We start from the raw sequence: 20,293 nt of genomic DNA, 5'->3' as shown, positions 1-20,293 counted from the left end.
TGAAGGGACAGCGAATTCTATAACCTCTAAAGAATGCCATAATCCTCCCGGAAATGTAACGTCTATTATACCTTATTGCCATAATGAAATAATTATACAAAAATGAAGAAAATGAGTCCTACTTATGGATTTACTCAGAGGGATTACCGACAGAGATACGGCAAAGCTGACAGTCTACCATGAAGTTCCATTTGTGTCCATAACTCTCAAGTCATAATTAAAATGGTGCCATTTATGTCACAGCTGGCCTACTGTGGAGAATTAATCCCCATAGCATTAGATAACTGAAATATTTCATCCTCAGAACCAGCTATTTGAGCAGAGACAGACATTTTTATGTTGCACTTTTTCATCAGGCCTACTTGGCAACCGTCTCTGGTTTCAACATTGCACTTTATAATCAAGCAAAATAAAATTCACTGCTATACTGTCTCAAAAGTCACAAGCTACAGCACTGAACTATTCTACATTTTATGCCTATCCAGACAGTAATATTTTAAAAGATAATCTTACAATCAGCAAATTGCACTTTTGAGCATCCCACATTTGCCATTTCATCAGTTCCATTATTGCTACACGGCTTAATTACACGAAAATTGCTAAACTATACAACTGTCACTTATTTTATTTATAACAATTTTACCAGAAATAAGGCAAAATTAACATAATATTGAGAGGGGTGTTTATTTTATTGCAATTCTTTCAATATGGTTCGATTTTAATAATGACTTTAAATATTAAACATATTCAATTTCAATCAATATAAAAACAGTAGAAACAGATTTTTTAAAAGATTTGTTTAAATGTAATTAATGGGTCCAGCAACCATGCAAGACAACCTGGGGTGAAATTAATGCATAAAGAAACACTAATTCTGTGCCTGCTGATAGGGTAATGTTCCACTAAAATCTGTGAAGTTAGCATACATATAACAAAGCAATCCTACCACAAAGATATGATGGGGAATAAGATAAACTGTGGGGTGGGAGTGTTTTTTTATTCCTCTCTCCCACCAAATATAGTGGGAAGGAATTTACTAACTGGCCTAGGACTGTAGTATTTCCATAGGCATTATAGAAACAAAGGCTTGAGTGATACATGAGCATGCCTGCTCTTGTCACAGCCCATCTTCTACCACTCCACTGATAGAAGATTTAGGATAGGAGTTTCTGTCATGACACTGAGGTTGGGTGAGATGTCTTCTTGGGGGGGGGGGGGAAGCAAGCATGTATTAAATGAACATGGAGGATATGATTGTTCTGATTTTTTGCAACTGTTGGAACATGCTTAAGGGTTATTCAGCACTTAAAAATGCCTAAGGTCGCATCTATCCTGATCATTTAACACAGTTTCAAACCAAAATTGAAAAAAAAAGGTTTCTTGTGCAGATGATTACGTGAGAAATCACGTAATCATAGGAACCAGTTTGAGGCCCAGATGGTGATGATACAGACCACAGAGCACTGATGCGCATTAAGGGCTTCCTTTCATGTGTTTTTATGGGAATTTGTTGTCTGGCCGCCACAGTTTGAAGCTAGTGTCAATAAATGGTCAGTGTAGATGGGAACAAAGTAATAACTAAAACCTTTTCTACACAAGACTAATTTGTGAGTTAATTCTAATTTAAGGGTTGCTTATTGTCTTGTGCAAACACATTATTTCATTTTTTTAAAAAATATTTCCCCTACTCCAAGTTATTCTGAATGTACATTTCAAAGAGTGATGCTATGATAACACTGGATTGCTAGTGCTTTGTGTTTAGCAAAAATTGATGGATAGAAACAGTATCTCAAGAGGGCGATACTCTAACACTGCACAAATATATCACAAGGGTTTAAGGTTTTACACAAAATGTAAATAAAACAATTCCACAATTTGGCCTACGGAATACAGTTCTATTAATCTGTAGCACAAAAGGATCTTTCTTCCGGCATATATTGTTTTGGAAACCAATTAAGATACTCATGTTTTCCACAAATTGCATTACTAGCATCACTTCCACAATTACACAGCCCATATTGGTTCTATAAAAACCTGGAAATAAAAAAACCAGATCTAAAACGGTAGGGAAGGTGGTTAATAATAAGCTGCCATGAAAATACTTTAAAAGAAAATAATACAAATCCTTTAAGCTTCTTGCTTGATTGAATACAATGAATAAATTAAGAAATGGCCTCACAGAAAGAAAGGAAACAGAAATCATTGTTCACTTACATATGATGTAATAATCTTTGTTTCTCTGAAATTCCAGGCCCCAGAGATTTGGGCTGAACTCTTGAAACTTGATGGTAAACTTAACATCTTGATCAGGCTTGGCACAGTTGAGTAGAGGTGTGTTGTCCTTTTTAATAGTGCAGCTATCTGCTTGGTCTTTATCAACCATATAGACCTTATAGTACTCATACTGTCCACCAGTTTTAGAGTCCACCTTTGGGCATATAATATCCAGTTTGTCTCCTATCTTTGGGTACAGTACCAGTCCTTGTCCAGGATGGAATCTGCAAGAATCAGGAGAAAAGACAAAAGTGAAGCATTTGATATAAAAGAAACCTCTTTCAAAAAACATGGTGCATTAAAATGGAGAGTGAAGGCAGATTAGGAACACACACAATCTCCAACAAACCAGAACTACAATCTAGCTACAGTGTTGGGATACGGCACACCAGCAATCCTTTTTGGATGACAAGTGCCAATGCTATCTCGGACCTAGATTGGGGTGATGATCAAAAAAGGGAGACAAGATGGTAGGAGTGAAACCTAGAAAGGGAACCTTGGGTGCCGCCTGCACTGTAGAATTAATGCAGTTTGACACAACTCTAACTGTCATGACTCAATCTGGGAATGTGTAGTTTGGTGAGGCAAAAACACTCTTTTTCAGAGGTTAAAGACCTTGTAAAACTACAGCTCCCATGACTCCACAGCATTGAGCCATGGTCAATAAAATGGTATCAGATGACATTAATTCTACAGTGTAGATGCAGCCCTTGTTACGGGGGTTACTCCCCATTTTTTAACAATAGAGACAGGATCATGGAAACATCTGCATATTAAGAAGTAAATGCTTTCCAAGGAGAATGGCTACAAAGAAGCAGGTAAGTGTTGCTTTGAGATTATTTCTGTGTTTGTGACGCATAATAGAAAGATAGGAGAGTGGAAGCATTTTATTTTTTCTGAAATGAGGTGGTCCACTTGTAGGGTGGGGAATACATCACTTTTTGATACTGTCCCGGGCACCATCCAATAAGGGTGACAGCTGTTCAGTTATTTGACACAGAGCAATTCCGACTGCAGCACAGGTATTGGTTGATCCCCTCCCTCTATGTCTGCCATATGGATAGAGAGGGAACCAACAGCAGCTGCCGTTTTCTATTTTTCTCTCTCTCCAGGCACTAGATCTGACCTCCTTTTTTCTTTTGGCTGATCCTTTAGCACAGCCTCATCTTCATTTCTTTCACACAGGCACAACACACACAGAAACTTCACCCTCCCTTCTAACCACAGGCAATTCTACATAAACCATTGTGTCAAGAATCAAATCAAAAAGACACTTTAAATATTTAAAATTACTTCCAACTAGCTGCACAGCTAAGCAACTAGCTTAATTTTAATGAAGCAAAGTAAATATTTCAAAATGAAAATAATTGCTTATAAAATGGATTAAATGAAAATGAAAGTACAAGCTTGTAACAAACAAAGGACACTGTTATCCTTTCCCCCACTACGTTACATTTATTCCAGTTCATGTTTGGATGCTGGTCTTTAGAGCTATGGATACACTATCCCTTCCACCTGCAGATGGAAGCATCTTTTTTCTAATTATTTCTTGTCTGCCATGTTGCTACAGAAAATCTCCTTTAACAGTAAATGTCTCTGTGCACTAAAACAATGGCTTCCTAATGAAAGGCCCTGCCCAGCAGTTATTATTAATCTCCCTATTTCATATATACATTGAGGTACACACACACATAATTTAATCAGATATAGAAACATCACAATGAAACCTTAAGTGCATAATTAAAGAAGCTTATTAGATACATTGACTGTATACAAGGGAAAGACCGCAACGGTCCAAAACCTCAATTCAATTATAGTTCCCGCCCGGAATACAAACATTGGCTTGATTTACCACCCAGCTACTGATTCAATGGTTTTTCTTTAGTTGAAAGTACAGGTAGGATTTAGATCTTACTTGATATATAGCAATAAAGTGACATAGTATCCTAGATTTCCTATTTTTCTCTAGTTGGAAGTACCGCTAGGATTTAGATCTTACTTGGTATATAGCAATAAAGTGACCTAGTATCCTAGAGCTCCTATTTTTCAGTTATCTTCATTTCCAGATGTGTCAGACTCTTTCAGACAAAACTGATCCTTTTCCTTCCTAAGAACTATAGGAAAATTGTGTACAGCCCAACAGAAAATAAATATTTCCTAATATGTTCTTTAAAGTTATTTGAAGAAAAAATGATATAAATCTATGTTGTTTCTCATATTACTCTGCTCTGATATTTTAGAGTTTTTAACTTATAAAACTACTTTTAAAAACAATTATCCATCCACATTTATAGGGACAAGTTTGGGTTGTGCAGATTTTTAAAACAGGTTTAGAAATAAGAAAGTTATATATATTCCACATTAAAAAGCAAGAAAGTATAAGTATTTTTCATGCTTAAGTGTTTTCTTTAACTGTAAAATATGGATTCATCTTAAAACCAAATTCTCTGACTTTATTTCTATATTGTACTATGGAAGTCACCTGAAGGTTTAAATCATGAAAGGGAGTCTGCTAGATGTCCCTACATTATTAGGAAGTGGGAGGGAGGTGGATCTTTAAAGACATTTCAAGTATTCATAATCCAGCCATGCTCTCTGGCAATACTTTGAAAGGTGTATGTAAGACGGCAGCCCTTAAGCTAATTAAAAAACTTTGATTCAAACAGAAATGTAACTAATACACAGGATCAAAAGTCTCTCGAATCCCAGGGCTGGTGCCAAACCAACGATGCCAAGGCCATTTCTTTTAAAGAGTTCTGCTTGAAGCATCACAGCTAGGGAAGGTTAATTATGTCTGTAGCAGTCGGGTATCTTCGAGAGCAAAGGTATGTTGATGCTAAGCGCCAAATCCAAATGCAAAACCTGGAACTATAAAAAGCAGCACTTCAACTGCTTTACTGTTCACAATGACTCATTGCGGATTTTTATTCAAACAAGAAATCGCAGAAATTAAGCAGGGCACAAAACAACCAAATGCTGAGTTGCTAAATGCAGGAGACAGTCTCAGACAGAGAACATATTACTTTTAGGGCTGGCATACCCGACCAGATGGAGTTGATGAACAAAATTGGTTTTAATCTCCCTTTGTCTGCCTTATTCGCCCTTCTCATGGCAGCCGAGATAGAAAATATGGAGCTGCATATGGTTACTAGGATCCTTTCCAGCAGCCAATAGGCACAGCCTGATGGCACCTTTTGCCTAAGTATAGTAAGCTTTTATGTGAAAATACAAGGGCAAGAGTTGGAACATAGAATACATAAGCTTCTGGAACAGATTTGTCAACATCCTTCTAAGCCTGGAAAAGGCTGCTGTGACTCTTTTGATTTTACTCCTAAAGTATGAATCAGCATGATAGAATTCTGAGACTGAAATGAATACAGACAATACATGACTACTTCCATTTTTGAGGTTTTCTTTTAACTTTGTTGTTATTAACTACTGTCAAGCTGACTTTGACTTATGGTCACCCCATAAATGAATAAGAAATCTCCAAGTCAACAGCTCTGCTCAGTTCTTACAGACTCGGCTGTGGCTTCCTTGATTGAGTCTATCCATCTCAAATGCAATATTTATCTTTTCATATTCTTACCAAACATTATTTTCTTTCATGATATACCAAAGTATGACAGCCATAGTTTAGTCATCTTATCTTCTGAGGAGAGTTGACACTTGATTTGTTCTATGATCCATTTATTTGGTTTTTTTTTTAGCAGCCCGTGGTAACTGTAGAAATCTTTTGAAGCACATTTCAAAGGAGTTGGTTTTCTTCCTATCAGCTTTCTTTGCTGTCCAACTTTCACAACCATACATAGTAACTGGAAATATGATAGAATGGACTATCCTAATTTTAATATTTAATAATCTAACTCCAAACTTCAGGGTTCCATCATAGGATTAATCTACACTGGCACCTAAATAGTTGCCCTGGATTCTGTGGAGGTGCTTTCACCCTCCAGCTCCTGAACCTGTCTGCTCCTTCTGTTTTTCTTCACCCAAAATACAGCATAGTTAAATTGTTCTGTCACGCGCTGGGCCTGTAACTATTGTCTTTGTATAGGACGCATATTTTATGCCCAGCGGGAAGCCAGGGCGCCTCAAAAGAGAGGTTGTCCTGAACAAGGATAGTCCTTTGAGTCTTTAATGAGATAACAAAGTCTTTATTGATGAACAAATAATAAATCTTCAAGGAGTCAAATAACACTTCAAGGTTTCCTTAAAAACTGTTGGCCCTTTCAGTCTTGTCCCCAGGGGACAGGCAATTGGCTTTGGATAACTGTGAAAATCCTCTTATAACCTCTCCCAGGCTGTCTATTAAATGGGCCTAGCTGATGTGGGACCCACTACCGACTCCAAATGCATCTGGGTATCGAGTGGACCTACCAATCAAGGCTTGCAGATGTTTCAGCTGGGGTTCCGTGGATCTGTGGTGCAGTTCTCTCTCCGAGGTTTCTTTGGAAACTTTAGGGCTGTTTCCCTCAGGAGCTGTGAGGCTGAGAGGCTGTCAGCTCTCAGCCAGAGCTTTTGGGACTTTTCCCCTGGAATTTCTGTTTCTGTTTTCTCGGATGTTCTATATCCCCAGATGTTATTGAGATATGAAGCTTTTCTACGGGACGAGCTGGTCTACGTCCTATAGGTTAGCTTCTTAAGTGAGACTGACTTAAAAATGGCTCCTTCCCTCCCAGAGCCCTGAACAAGGGGCGGAACCAAACTTAATGATGATTGACAGGCGGCCTGTCCTATGATTGCAAACATTAGCAGCAAGAAAATAAAGTCGAAGCTTCTGGTACAGCCGTACCAGCACATAAATCCTTCCCTGAATGTCACTCTTGCTCCCTTCATCGGCTCTGAATCAGTCCCTGGAAAGGTTTGCTTCCTGAATTCTGTCTCTTTTCTCTTCATCCCCTCCTTCTCCAGCACTACAAGTGTTGGTAACTTGAACATACACTGCAATATAGACTTTGGCTTCATCCTATATATGCTACAAGTTTTTTTTCAGTTCCAATACATAGTCTGAAGAGGATTATCAATAAGGTTGACAAATTCATTGAAATGCTGCCATATGGTTGAGTTTTTAAAAAACCAAGATAAAATAATGGGTTTTGGATTTTTAAAAAAACATTTCTTCATGAATATAATGGGAGATAGAAGTAATTGTATGTGAAACATATGTGAAAAAGAGACATCAAAATATTACTTTTTTGCAATACATTACTTTTAAGTCCCTGGAGGATTCATGATGTCTTAAAAATATGTTTTAGTTCTTATTGTTTTAGAGGGATAGTGAAAAATCCCAGTCCAAATTTGTATTTTGTGCTGCCTGATTCAGCATTGTGGTGAATGAAAAAGATTTTTAATCCTGTTACAATGTTTATGGATGTGTTTAAAAACAAGATACAAGCCATGAGATTCAAACAAAACCCAAGGATATTCTGGTTACATTTTTAAAAGCTTTTCTACAGAGAAAAAGACTATATCAGAGGTAGTAGACCTTTCCCTGTAAGATTTATTAAGTAGACAGTCACTTCTCAAGGGTGCTTTAGCAATGAATTCCTAAACTGAACATGAGGTCAAACTAGATTTGGGGTGAGGCTCACAGACAGTTATTTTTCATTGCCCCCAAAATGGCCCAAATGCCTTCTAGAGGACATGGGGAAAAATTTCCATGATTTTGTGGACATTTTAAACCTAGTTGAGAATGTAAACAAAAAACAAAAGCAAAGCAAGAACCAACTTCCAGATTACTGCCCTTTTTTGAAAGGCCTCTCTTGGATGTGAAATGGCATGGGAACTAAAAACCATGGCAAAAGACTCCCATGCCCCATTTTGAATTTAAACTCCTTCAAGGTCTCCTTGGGAGCAGATACAACTGCTGATCTAGCTGGCTTTTGTTTTATGTTTTATTCTCTTTCTAAATTCCATATTCATTAATTCCTTGCACTGATATGCTTATTTATTGTTTCACCTCTCACTCTTTTCTTTGTTAGAAGGATTGTATGCATTTCTTCAGAAGCAGAGAACAAAATTTCTAAATGATTAAACTGAAGCAGAATCAGTTCCAGAGAATCATGCCATCAGCTTAACAGCAGGACAACAGTTTTACATCTGTCACACTCTGGTGTTAAACTACACCCAGAAGATCTTCTTCTATGGAATGTAATGTAAACCAACATAAATGCCAGTATCAGGATGCTAAAAAATAGTCTCCTTGATTATTTTACCCCATTAGAGGTAGAGTGACTACATAGCAAGAATGCCATATGTTCTTAATGAAACACATCACTTGAAGATGCGTTGCTAATTATGGATGATTCTGGATTCTAGTAAGTAGGTCAGGCTGATCAAGGTTACAGCTGTATGACTGTCACTCACAACAAGGGCCACCGCTGGAGAAACATCACTGACATGAACAGCACTTCCCAAATACTATGTTATGATCATCCTTGCATTCTAAAAAGCTCTGAAAGAATAAATAGCTGAAGCAGTTCCTCCATTATTCTATAGCTTTGTTGTACTCTTATTCTTGACGTGTATGTTTTCTGCTTTGCATTTTCTAGAATCACAAGATGCCAGATGTAGTATTTGTGTCTTAAGGATCTTTCATTGCTCTATTCTCCTGTTCCACAGTGAGCTCTAGCTATTAATCCTCAAATGAAACAAAATATTAAGGCATGGCTGAGAAAATCCCTAGCTGTCAAAATCCCACCCCTGCTCCTCCAATACAGCCAGATCTCATGTTTAAGGTCTTGGTGCCCACATGTAAAGGTAAAGGTAAAGGTTTTCCTCTGACATTAAGTCTACTCATGTCCGATTCTGGGGGTTGGTGCTCATCTCCACTTCTAAGCCAAAGAGCCAGTGTTGCCCATAGATGGCTCCAAAGTCATGTGGCCAGCATGACTGCATGAAGCGCTGTTACCTTCCTGCCGGAGCAGTACCTATTGCCCTATTCACATTTGCATGTTTTCGAACTGCTAGGTTGGCAGAAGTTGGGGCTAACAACGGAACTCACCCCGCTCCCCGGATTCAAACCACTGACCAGCAAATTCAGCAGCTCAGCAGTTTAACCCATTGTGTCATTGGGGGCTCAAGCCCACATATACAAAGGCAAAAAAGAACCAAAATTACCTCAAAAATCATAGCAACATAATGCCACATCTGGTCTTCCATAGCAACACAGGTGTAGACCAGGCGTCCCCAAACCTTTTAAACAGGGGGCCAGTTCACGGTCCCTCAGACCGTTAGAGGGCCGTACTATAGTTTTTTTTAAAAAAAAAAACTATGAACAAATTCCTATGTACATTGAAAATCTCTTACTTTTAAGTGAACAAACAAAACGGGAACAAATACAGCCTCAATGTTAATAATAATAATCATCATCATCATCATCAAAATAATAAAAAGGGTTGGAAGAGACCCCTTGGGCCATTTAGTCTTAGCCTTCTGCCTTTGTGCACCAAAAGCACAAGCAAAGCACCCCCGACAGATGGCCACCCAGCCTCAATGTTGTTAACAACAACAACAACAACAACAATAATAATAATAATAATAAATCACACCGCCCTAAACACTTGGGAAGTATTCGACTTGTGATTTTGTGATACGAAATCCAACATATATATCTCTTTTGCTGTGTTATACTGTGTTTCTGTGTCAATAATAATAATAAAGTGGGTTGGAAGAGACCCCTTGGGCCATTTAGTCCAACCCCCTTCTGCCTTTGTGCACCAAAAGCACAAGCAAAGCACCCCTGACAGATGACCACCCAGCCTCAATGTTAATAATAATAATAATAATAATAATAATAATAATAATAATAATAATAATAATGCATCACACAGCCTTAAACACTTGGGAAGTGTTCGACTTGTGTTTTTGTGATACAAAATCCAGCATATATATCTCTTTTGCTGTGTTATACTGTGTTTTTGTGTCAATAATAATAATAATAATAATAATAATAATAATAATAATAAAGTGGGTTGGAAGAGATCCCTTGTGCTATTTAGTCCAATCCCCTTCTGCCTTTGTGCACCAAAAGCACTAAAAGCACCCCTTAATAATTAATTATTAATTAAATAATAATTACAACACCATTATAATCTATGAGGGTCAACAGGCAACTTGAAGGCACACACATAAATACAAACATACACACACATATGCAGTCATGTATCCTTGAAGTGCAGTTTCTAGCAACTTGGAGAAAACACCTCTTTTTAATAAAGGATCATCACAAAATGTTCCAGAGTTGTTAGTATATCCATTATTTCTCTTTTACAATTGTAACTCTTTTGTTTCATTCCATCCTCTTCAAAGATGAACAGTTTACATAAAGGAATACAAAGGCCACTTGTAATGGGATGTGGCTCTTACATAAAAAGAATGAACAACAATGGGACAGGAATGTGCAACAAAATGCAATGCAAGGCATTGATGAGTCTATCATTTCCACTCTGGTAAACTGGATTTCACAAATGCGACAAATGAATAACATCTGAAATGGAGTTACACATTCCTTCATCTTAGGCCACTTCTGAACTAGCTAAAAACCTGAGAGAAACCGGCATTTTAAATGCCAGTTTCTCTCAGGTTGGAGGCCAAATAGCAGCGCCAAACCCCGCAATTTTGGAAGGGTGACATTTTGCCCTCCACTTACCAGGCAAAGCCTTGGGCAAAGGCCTCAAGGCTTCGAGAGAGGAGGGAGAGAGGGGAGGCCTCTAGGTCTCAGTCCCAGGCTTCCTTCGGTAAGTTGAGGGGAAAATGGAGGGCAAGGAGGGGAGTTTGGCAGTTTATCTATCTTTCCCAGGCTGCCTGAGCCTGGGGAGGAGGGATGACTGTGGAAACAGACACTGGGATCCTGGAAGGTGATATCTGGATTTCACAAATGGGACAAATTAATTACATACATCTGTAATTGAGTTACACATTCGCTCATCATCTTACAGGTACTGTTCAGATTTGGGGGTTGCTATTATTTATTTATTTATTTATTTATTTGCAGTATTTATATTCCGCCCTTCTCACCCCAAAAGGGACTCAGGGCGGATCACAGAACATACATATGCAGCAAACATTCAGTGCTGTTTTATATACAGACAAGACAGACAATCATACATAGATAGAGGTATATAGGCTTTCCCAACTTCGGCATCTTGGAGGTTTGTGCCTGGTTCAGACCACGGGGGGGGGGGGGGGTCGCTCCATCTCCCTGCCAAAGAGCTTTGTTTGTAAACTCTTCCTTGATCTAATCGCTGGCATTTTCTGGCATTTCTGGGTGCTTTTAAAATACCTCCCCACATTTTGAAGTGGTACCTATTTATCTACTTACATTTTGCTTTCGAACCACTAGGTAGGCAGAAACTGAGCTAAAGGCCAGGAGCTCACCCTGACCCAGACTTCGAACTATCAACCTCTTGAACAACAAGATTTACTTCCAGCTGGTAGTTTAACCTGCTGTGTTAAAGCCCGACCCATATATTATCAATATACTGGTGACTTAACTCTATTTCTCCTTCCCATTCACTTATAAGAAGACAGTTTCAATGTTAGACCAGTGCTTGGTATAAATACTGATCTAGATAAGAATGAACGAACTGAAAATTCAGACAGGACAGAGGTGCTTCTGGTCAGTTGTAAGGCAGAGCAGGGAATCCAAGCGATGCTGGATGGGTTACACTCCACTCAAAATCTCGGATTCATAGGTTGGGCATACTCCTGAACTTAGATTTGACTTTAGATGCCCGGATTTCATGTACAGCAAGGAGAGTTTTTGCACAAGTAAAGCTGGTATGCCAGCTACAACCCTGTCTTGCAATGTGAAATCTGGCCATGTTAACACATGCCTTAGTTGTATCCCATTTAGGTTACTGTAACACATTCTACATGGCAATGCCTTTTCAAAGTACAGTGTTCCCTCACTATTTTGCAGTTCACTTTTTGAGGTTTTTCAATAAACTCTAAAAGACTATTATAAATCATAAAAAATTACTATTTATAGCCTAAGGAAGGGAGAAAGGAGAAGCCAAAGGGAGAGAAAAGGAGCCCAAGCGGCAACAGTAGGAGAAGGAGGCAATTTATCAACACACAATTGGTGGGTAAAGACTTAAAATAGTGTATAACTACTAAAATAATGTACAAATATTACAATAAATATAGCATCCCTACTTTGCGGATTTTCACTTATTGCGGGTGGTCCTGGAACCTAACCCCAGCGATACGTGAGGGAACACTGTATTTGAAACGGAAGTGGGTCCAAAATGCTGCAGCCAGAATGTTGACTAGGGCTGTCACTTACAAGGAACATCATCTGATTATATCAACTCCATTTCCTTCCCGTCTGTTTCTAGCCGCAGTTCAGAGTACTACTTATAATTTATATAGCTATAGATCCAGACTGTTTGAAAGACCATGACTTGCATTCTGTTAAGCAATTATGATATCATAAACTAGACTTATGATTTTTTAACTGTTTTTGTATTCACATTTACAATTGCAAATGTTCCTAAAACCCACCTTTAAAGTCAGGTAGCTGTACAGAATTAAGAAGTTCTGCTACTCTGATGAGTAAATTACTGAAAGGTAATGGTGTACAGTGTTCCCTCACTACTTTGTGGTTCACTTTTTGCAAATTCGCTGTTTCACGGTTTTTCAATAAACTCTAAAATACTATTATAAATCATAAAAAATTACAATTTACAGCCTAAGGAAGGGAGGAAAGAGAAGCCAAAGGGAGAGAACCCAAGCGGCAACGGGAGGAGAAGGAGGTGATTTATCAATACACAATTGGTTGATAAAGACTTAAAATAGTGTATAACTACTAAAATAATGTATAAATATTGAAATAAATATAGTGTCCCTACTTAGCGGATTTTCACTTATTGCGGGTGGTCCTGGAACCTAATCCCAGCAATAAGTGAGGGAACACTGTATAGGTATTTCAGGATCCCAGCCCATGTTAAGCCATATAAGCCTATATGGATCCTCAAATCTGCAGAGAGGCCCTTCTGCTAGTCCCACCACCTTCCAAGATACACTCTGAGTGTATACAAGAGGGGGCTTTGTCAGTAGCTAGATGTGGAATTCCCTTCCAAGACAGGTTTGGCTAACCCCCTCCCTATTGTTTCTTCCTGCCTATACAGTGTTCCCTCACTTATCACGGGGGTTAGGTTCCAGGACCACCCGCAATAAGTGAAAATCCTTGAAGTAGGGACACTATATATTTATAAATTATTTTAATAGTTATACACTATTTTAAGTCTTTATCAACCAATCGTGTGTTGATAAATCGCCTCCTTCTCCTCCCATTGCTGCTTGGGCTCCTTTTCTCTCTCTTCGGCTTCTCCTTCCTCCCTTCCTTAAGCTGTAAATTGTAATTTTTTATGATTTATAATATTCTTTTAGAGTTTACTGAAAAACCGCAAAACAGCGAATCTGCAAAAAACAAACCACGAAGTAGTGAGGGAACACTGTATATTCCCTTTATTTTAAAAAAATATAGAGAGAGATTGTGAACTTTCAGCAGGGTGCTCTCTTTCTCACTCCTCTTTTTGTATAATGTCATATACACTGATGGCATAACCATTATCATCATTCTTCTGTCATAAGACGAAGATGTTTCTATTTCAAAACGCTTTCCGCAACTGCTTGTTACAACCAGAAGTCTAATGTGGATGTTGTAGGCTCGTTAATACTCTAATCCCTCATTTTTAAAATTAGTGTGCTGTTATTAAACTGTTTAAATGGTGTTTTAATAGTATTATTTAATGATAGTATTCATACTTTATTATGTAGTTTAATATGTATGTGTGAGTTCGTAATACACACACACACAGAGAGAGAGAGAGAGTAGAGTCTCGCTTATCCAGAATGCTGGATAAGCAAAAATGTTGGATAATAAAGAGGGATTAAGGAAAAGCCTATTAAACATCAAATCATGTTATGATTTACAAATTAAGCACCAAAACATGTTTTACAACAAATCAACAGAAAAAGCAGTTCAATACATGGTAATGTTATGTAGTAATTACTGTATTTACAAATTTAGCACCAACACATTGCAATGTATTGAAAACATTGACTACTAAAAGGCAGACTGTGTTGGATAATACAGAATGTTGGATAAGCGAGACTCTACTGTATACATACATACACACACACACACAGCTTACTGTTTTGTTACTAGAAGCTTCTGAAGTATAACATGTGAGCGACAGACCCTTTATGAGTACTAAAACATATGAAGATTCCCATCAGATTATCCCTCTTTCCTTCAAAAATGTGTATGCACATCATTAATGATTTATCTGGAGTCTTTGTCCCATATGTTAGATCGTCTGTGTGCTAGCAAGGACGGGTGGCACTGCTTCACACAGTGAAAAACTCAAGCGACTTTTTAGGAGAAAAGAAATAACTGAGGAGGATTGTGGGATTCATTATGAAGTACAACAGGAAGCTGACTACTTCCCAGATTCTAAAAATGTAGCATCTGTATAAGCCACAACTGTCTTATAATGCTTCTTCTAACTGCCTGTAAAATCCCTACATGTACTTCTTTCACTGTTTTCTAGTTCCCATAGTAACTGCAACTAGTAGACTTGTTTCCCACTATCAGTATTTTTACATTACACTGAAAGTGGATTTTTTTTTTGTTTTCCCATATCTGTAATGAAAACGTACTATCGACCATTGGCTGGAATGTACATTCCATTTCAAGGTCTGTGCTTTTTTCCACAAAGATACCATTGTTAATAATATTCACATGGACACAAACTAGGTGAGGTAAGCTCAAAGGCAATTGTTGTGTCATATATGAAAATAACACCACTCTGCTTTCATCTTCTCTGAGGAAATCCATACAAAAGGACATTAGGTGGTCCCATAGGCCTATGTCCCTGGCAACAAAGGAGTAATATGCCTTTATGATAACTTTTCCACCAACAATATGTTTTAATGAATTTTCCCTAACAGTTCACCTGACTCCCAACAACCTACAACTCATAGACAAACGTATACTTTCAGTTATTTGATATAATAGCAGAGGGAAAAGCTATATGTCAAACATAGGTTATGCTGTCACTGAAAACCATGTGACACAATGGGTTACACCTTCGTGCCAGCTGAACTGCTGACCTGAAGGTTGCCGGTTCGAATTTGCAAGATGGGGTGAGCTCCCTTCTGTCAGCTCTAGCTTGCGGGGACATGAGAGAAGCCTCCCAGCTAGCACATCTGGGTGTCCCCTGGGCAACATGTCCATAGACAGCCAATTCTCTCACACCGGAAGCGACTTGCAGTATGTTCTCAAGTCACTTCCGATACGATAAAAAAGGTGCTATCAATAGTAAATTTGAGTCCAGGGATTAGTGGTCATACACCACATCTAATAATTTTTATTGCGATACAGGAGTTCATTTGTTGGAAGTTTTTTTCCAAAGAGAAATTTGATATAGAATTCAGCTCTACCTGGTCTCCTCCCACAGACAATGAGATGATTGTGTGATAAAATTTAACAGACCACAATGTTAAAACAATGTGTGAAAGAGTAATGCATCCTTATAGGGGAAAACCAGGCCATTTATTATTTTCATAATAAACTCCTTATAATATTAATTGTATGAATTCGTGCATGTGCTATCCCAGATTTTTGCCAATAAAAGCTTTCAAAGTATAAACTAAAAATTAGCACAGAAGTTAAAAACCAATTAAGTCCTAATTCTGTTTTTTTTTCCAAAAAAAACTTGAAAAAAACACCATCAATAGGGATATAACACACCCCATTAAAAATTTCCATCTGCTGCAGCAAGTTAAAAACCAAAGGCCTCACTAAATTTAAAAAAGATCAATATGCAAAATGATATGGAAAGCAAGCTCTGAGGATGCCTGGCATAGATGTGGGCAAAACATCAGGAGAGAATACTTCTAGAACATGGCCATACAGCCCGGAAAACATACAACAACCCCAATTGCCAGAATGCTGTACTTTATCAACTCCCCCCCGCCCCCATAAAGAAGAAGCAAATCTGCGACAACTTTTTTCTTGTACTGAATTTTCTCTTTTACAATTGCATTATCAATCCAGTAACATTTCAGTACCTCATAATAATTCCAACATCTGTGCTAGATTAGCACCACCATTAGAAAGCCACCATCTAAGAATTTATTTATTTATTTATTTACTACATTTATATCCCGCCCTCCTCACCCCAAAGGAGACTCATCTGCAGCCCCTATATATCACTGTCATAGGATAATATCTTGTTGTACTGTTCTTGGGGATGAGGAAAGGAATGAAAAACAATGGTAGTAAAAAATAGGGGCATGTTTGCATAGAAAGGGACTAGCCTTCTGAATTGATTGTTAAAAAGGAAGCCATAGGTAGATGAAGTGCAATTAGATGCTCATTCCAGCTACTTCTTGATGAATCATGCATGTGCCTCTGGATGAGAGCCCAACTCTTGACCCCATGACCCCACTCCACATTTTACTACTCCAGATCTCAGTTGCTAGTCTCAAAGTCCTCTCCTTTTTTGCCTTTTAGCATTGCTTTCACAGGAATACACTGTTAATACTGAGGGCTAAATAGCCGTTACAGAATGAGGACCTTTCAAAAGTCCTTTGTCATAAGCTATGCAGAAAAAGGAAGAATTCTGTTTGAAAGAAAGAAAGCGCAGAGAATTCACACGGAGGCTCAGTAGAGAAAGCCATATTCCACCACAACATCATTTACTATTTTTATTGTTTAAAGTGGCAAGTCTCATATGCACAGAAACATACACTCACACTTTTAAAAAAACATCAAATGCAGGAAAGGGTCACCTAAAATAACAAACCAATGAATAATTGAGATAACAAATCAAGATTAAAATGAGTATCTACATTTTGTTTAAAAATGCTCTTCAAAAGATAGCATTTTTCTGGATAGCACTTTACTGCCCCCTTTTGCACTTTTAACATTAGAACAGGTTTGAGCATGAAGAAGCTGTTGTAAATCCCAGTGAGATAATCAAGAAGAAAAACAAAGCCATGGGTTTACACAGGAACAGACAGTCAAAAAATGTATTTTGGAACATTATAGTAATTACAAAAGACATGAATAAGTGTGATGGTAAATCATTGCATAAAACTACGGAACAACTCAGTGACTGGAGAGTTAAACTGAAATGCCCTGTGTTTTTACAAGCACATCCACACATGGAGGTCTTTCCTGTTATTCCATGCATTCTTTCTGCATGTTTATAAAGGCAAAATATACTGCCATTTTTGGGAAAAGAAAGGAACAGTAAAGAGACTATGTGCTATTTGAATGTTGTAGTGTCAACATTTGCAGAACCTTAAACAGGCACGACTATTTTTCATCCCCAGTCTTTTTACAGAGTGGCATGGCGAACATAAAATCATAAAAGGGAAAGATGAGAAGTCCAAGCTAATTCAAATGTTTCTGTAAGGCCACAGGGCAAAAAAAACCAGTCTGACAGCTCTGAACTGCAAATGCACCAGTAGTGTTGTCTGCACTGCATATTTCTGTATATTTCTTTTCCTCCTTAAAAGCAGTAAATCTACCGTCTACTAGATGGTTATTTACAAACTACTAATTCACACTGACAATAAGAAAGAAAGACACTCCCTCCCTAAGTAACCTCAGATTCCATTTGACAAAACCCATGTGTGATGTGTGCCTTTATATTTAAACATAATCCATTTCCCTCTGTCATCCTAAAATTACTAAACAAGTCACAATAATATTAAATTTCACTGCCTACAGCACTGTGCAATTGAACCTTTGCTATAATGAAAGCCAACTCCCTTTGATATAAAGATTGGTGTTCTAGTTTGTAGCCAAGAAATACAGGAAAAGTCTGGTGCTGCATTAAAGCACTGTGTGTGCGGGAGTGTCTCCTCAAACTATACAACACAGACCATTCTAAAGAGTCCACATACGGATAATCACTTTGCCCTTTCATAAATAAAGGTTTGGGCCATGATCATCACAGGCATTGGTTGACTTAAAGTAACAGTACTTCAATGCTTCCATCTGGAAAGCAGGACACATCTCTTCCTTTAAAAGATTCAGGCATTCAGTATGGAAGAAAAAGTCAGAGCGAATGTATACTTTTTTTCAGAAGCCATAGAAATTTCATCTGTAACTGAGCTAACAGAGCCTGGCTAGCATCTGCCCTTGAGTTTGCTTTGTAAGCTGTACAATAAATAACACACAGAAGCTGATAGAGACAACACAACTAGGTGAGTCTACTGTGGAACTACCAGTCTCCGGCACTCAGAAATCCTTTTGTCAGCCAGAGTGTAAGGAGGGAGTATTCAAGCTATGAGACTCCTTTCTTCTAATTACAATTCGTCAGCACCTGCACAGTCTTGTTCTGAGTCACACGGCAGGAACAAAAACGGGTGGGGATTGTCTAGAATGCTACAGACACGATTGTGCCTTACACTACTGGAGAATCTAGTTTCCCTCCGCCCTGAGAGAACAAGTTTGACTGTATGAATTAAGACAGCACAGGAACACAGACGTGTCCTAAAGGATGCTGTTTGCAAGCCGGGACAGAGTGCATCAGTTGTTTCTTCACACTAACACTGAATAGTATAGGACAATTCATGCCAACACTTTCTCCTCTGAAAGCTTTTTCTTTTTGTAATCATTCCATGACTTGCACCATTATGATGGCAGTCCTGTGAGCAGATCCACAGGTTTACATTGAAAATAATTTGCTAAGTTTAAACACTTGATATTGCTTTTTCTTGTCAGAGTGTTTTAGCCCCAGTGCTCCTTCTTACATTGTTTGAAAACGAATTCTGACTTATCACACACCTTAATGACAAAGCAGCAAACACAGGATAATTAAAATGTAAGGTATGCGGCGTATCGTAACTGAAGTTGCTTTGCACCACAAAAAAGCACTAAGATTGCAGAGAGTAATTGAAGATGTACATAGAAACTGAATGAATCAGCAGCCTTTCATGAATTTCAGAATGTATATCTAGATTTTCTTCCCCCAACAATTCTGGATCAAAGTATTCTTACTCAAAATATAATCTCTATATATACATCTAGTTTTAAAAAAATACAACCATTCTTTTATACAAAAGCATCAAAAGGAAAGGGTAGGTAAAAGTAAAGGTTTTCCCCTGACATTAAGTCTAGTTGTGTCCAACTCTGGGGCTTGGTGCTCATTTCCATTTCTAAGCTGAAGAGCCGGCATTGTCCGTAGACACCTCCAAGGTCATGTGGCTGGCATGACTGCATGGAGCACCGTAACCTTCCCGCCGGAGCGGTATCTATTGATTTACTCACATTTTGCAAACTGCTAGGTTGGCAGAAGCTGGGGCTAACAACAGGAGCTCACCCTGCTCCCTGGATTCGAACCACCGATTTTTCACTCAGCAAGTTCAGCAGCTCAGCAGTTTAACCCACTGCACCACAGGGGGCTCCAGTGGGTCAAAAGGAAAACCAATTCAAAATCCCTGAACACTAATCATTATATGTTTTGGCTTATTTACATATTTGAAACACATCTATTATGAATGAAATTGCAAAACAGAAGAAAAATATATGTTAAAAAAACCAACCATATGACAAAAACCTGCCTCAATACCCCTTCCACGATTACACTAGCATTAAAACAGCACTACCTTACAGTGTGGCTCTTACAGAAGTGGGTTAAACACTGACACAGAGGCAACAGGCAACCAAGTGAACATTGCATAGTTCAACTGTGACTAGAAGATTTGCTTCATACACTGCAGGAATGCAAAGATAGATTTGTCATCATGATTCATGCATACTTAAGAGGAAATAGTAGTTATTTCTATTTTCCCAAGACTAGGTGTGTAATGAACAGTAAAGAACAAATCTGTGTTTGCTATACTAACACTACACATTTTAGATGTGTAAAACTTTTTTTTAAAGTAAGCAATACATTTACTAAACTAAGTCAGGAATGCATGATAAAGCCAAGACTACAATATCTGAAGGCTAGGGTTAAAGTCTACAGAGCAGTGGTGCTTGGAATCC

General features: G+C 38.1%; 1 protein-coding gene across 2 annotated transcripts in view; it reads right to left on the bottom strand.

Moving 5' to 3' along the window:
- The window catches only part of efnb2 (ephrin B2), a 71,590-nt gene that overhangs the window by 36,504 nt on the left and 14,793 nt on the right, over positions 1 to 20,293 (bottom strand). For both annotated transcript variants that reach the window (XM_003218741.4, XM_062975459.1), the window contains exon 2: positions 2,215 to 2,498. In XM_003218741.4, the coding sequence (XP_003218789.1) occupies positions 2,215 to 2,498 (284 nt within the window). The remainder of the gene's footprint in view (positions 1 to 2,214; positions 2,499 to 20,293) is intronic.

This window comes from Anolis carolinensis, chromosome 3, assembly GCF_035594765.1.
Source record: "Anolis carolinensis isolate JA03-04 chromosome 3, rAnoCar3.1.pri, whole genome shotgun sequence".
In the NCBI taxonomy this organism is placed as follows: Eukaryota; Metazoa; Chordata; class Lepidosauria; order Squamata; family Dactyloidae; genus Anolis; species Anolis carolinensis.
The sequence above is the reverse complement of the archived record's forward strand: the minus strand, read 5'-3'. Positions and strand labels throughout refer to the sequence as shown.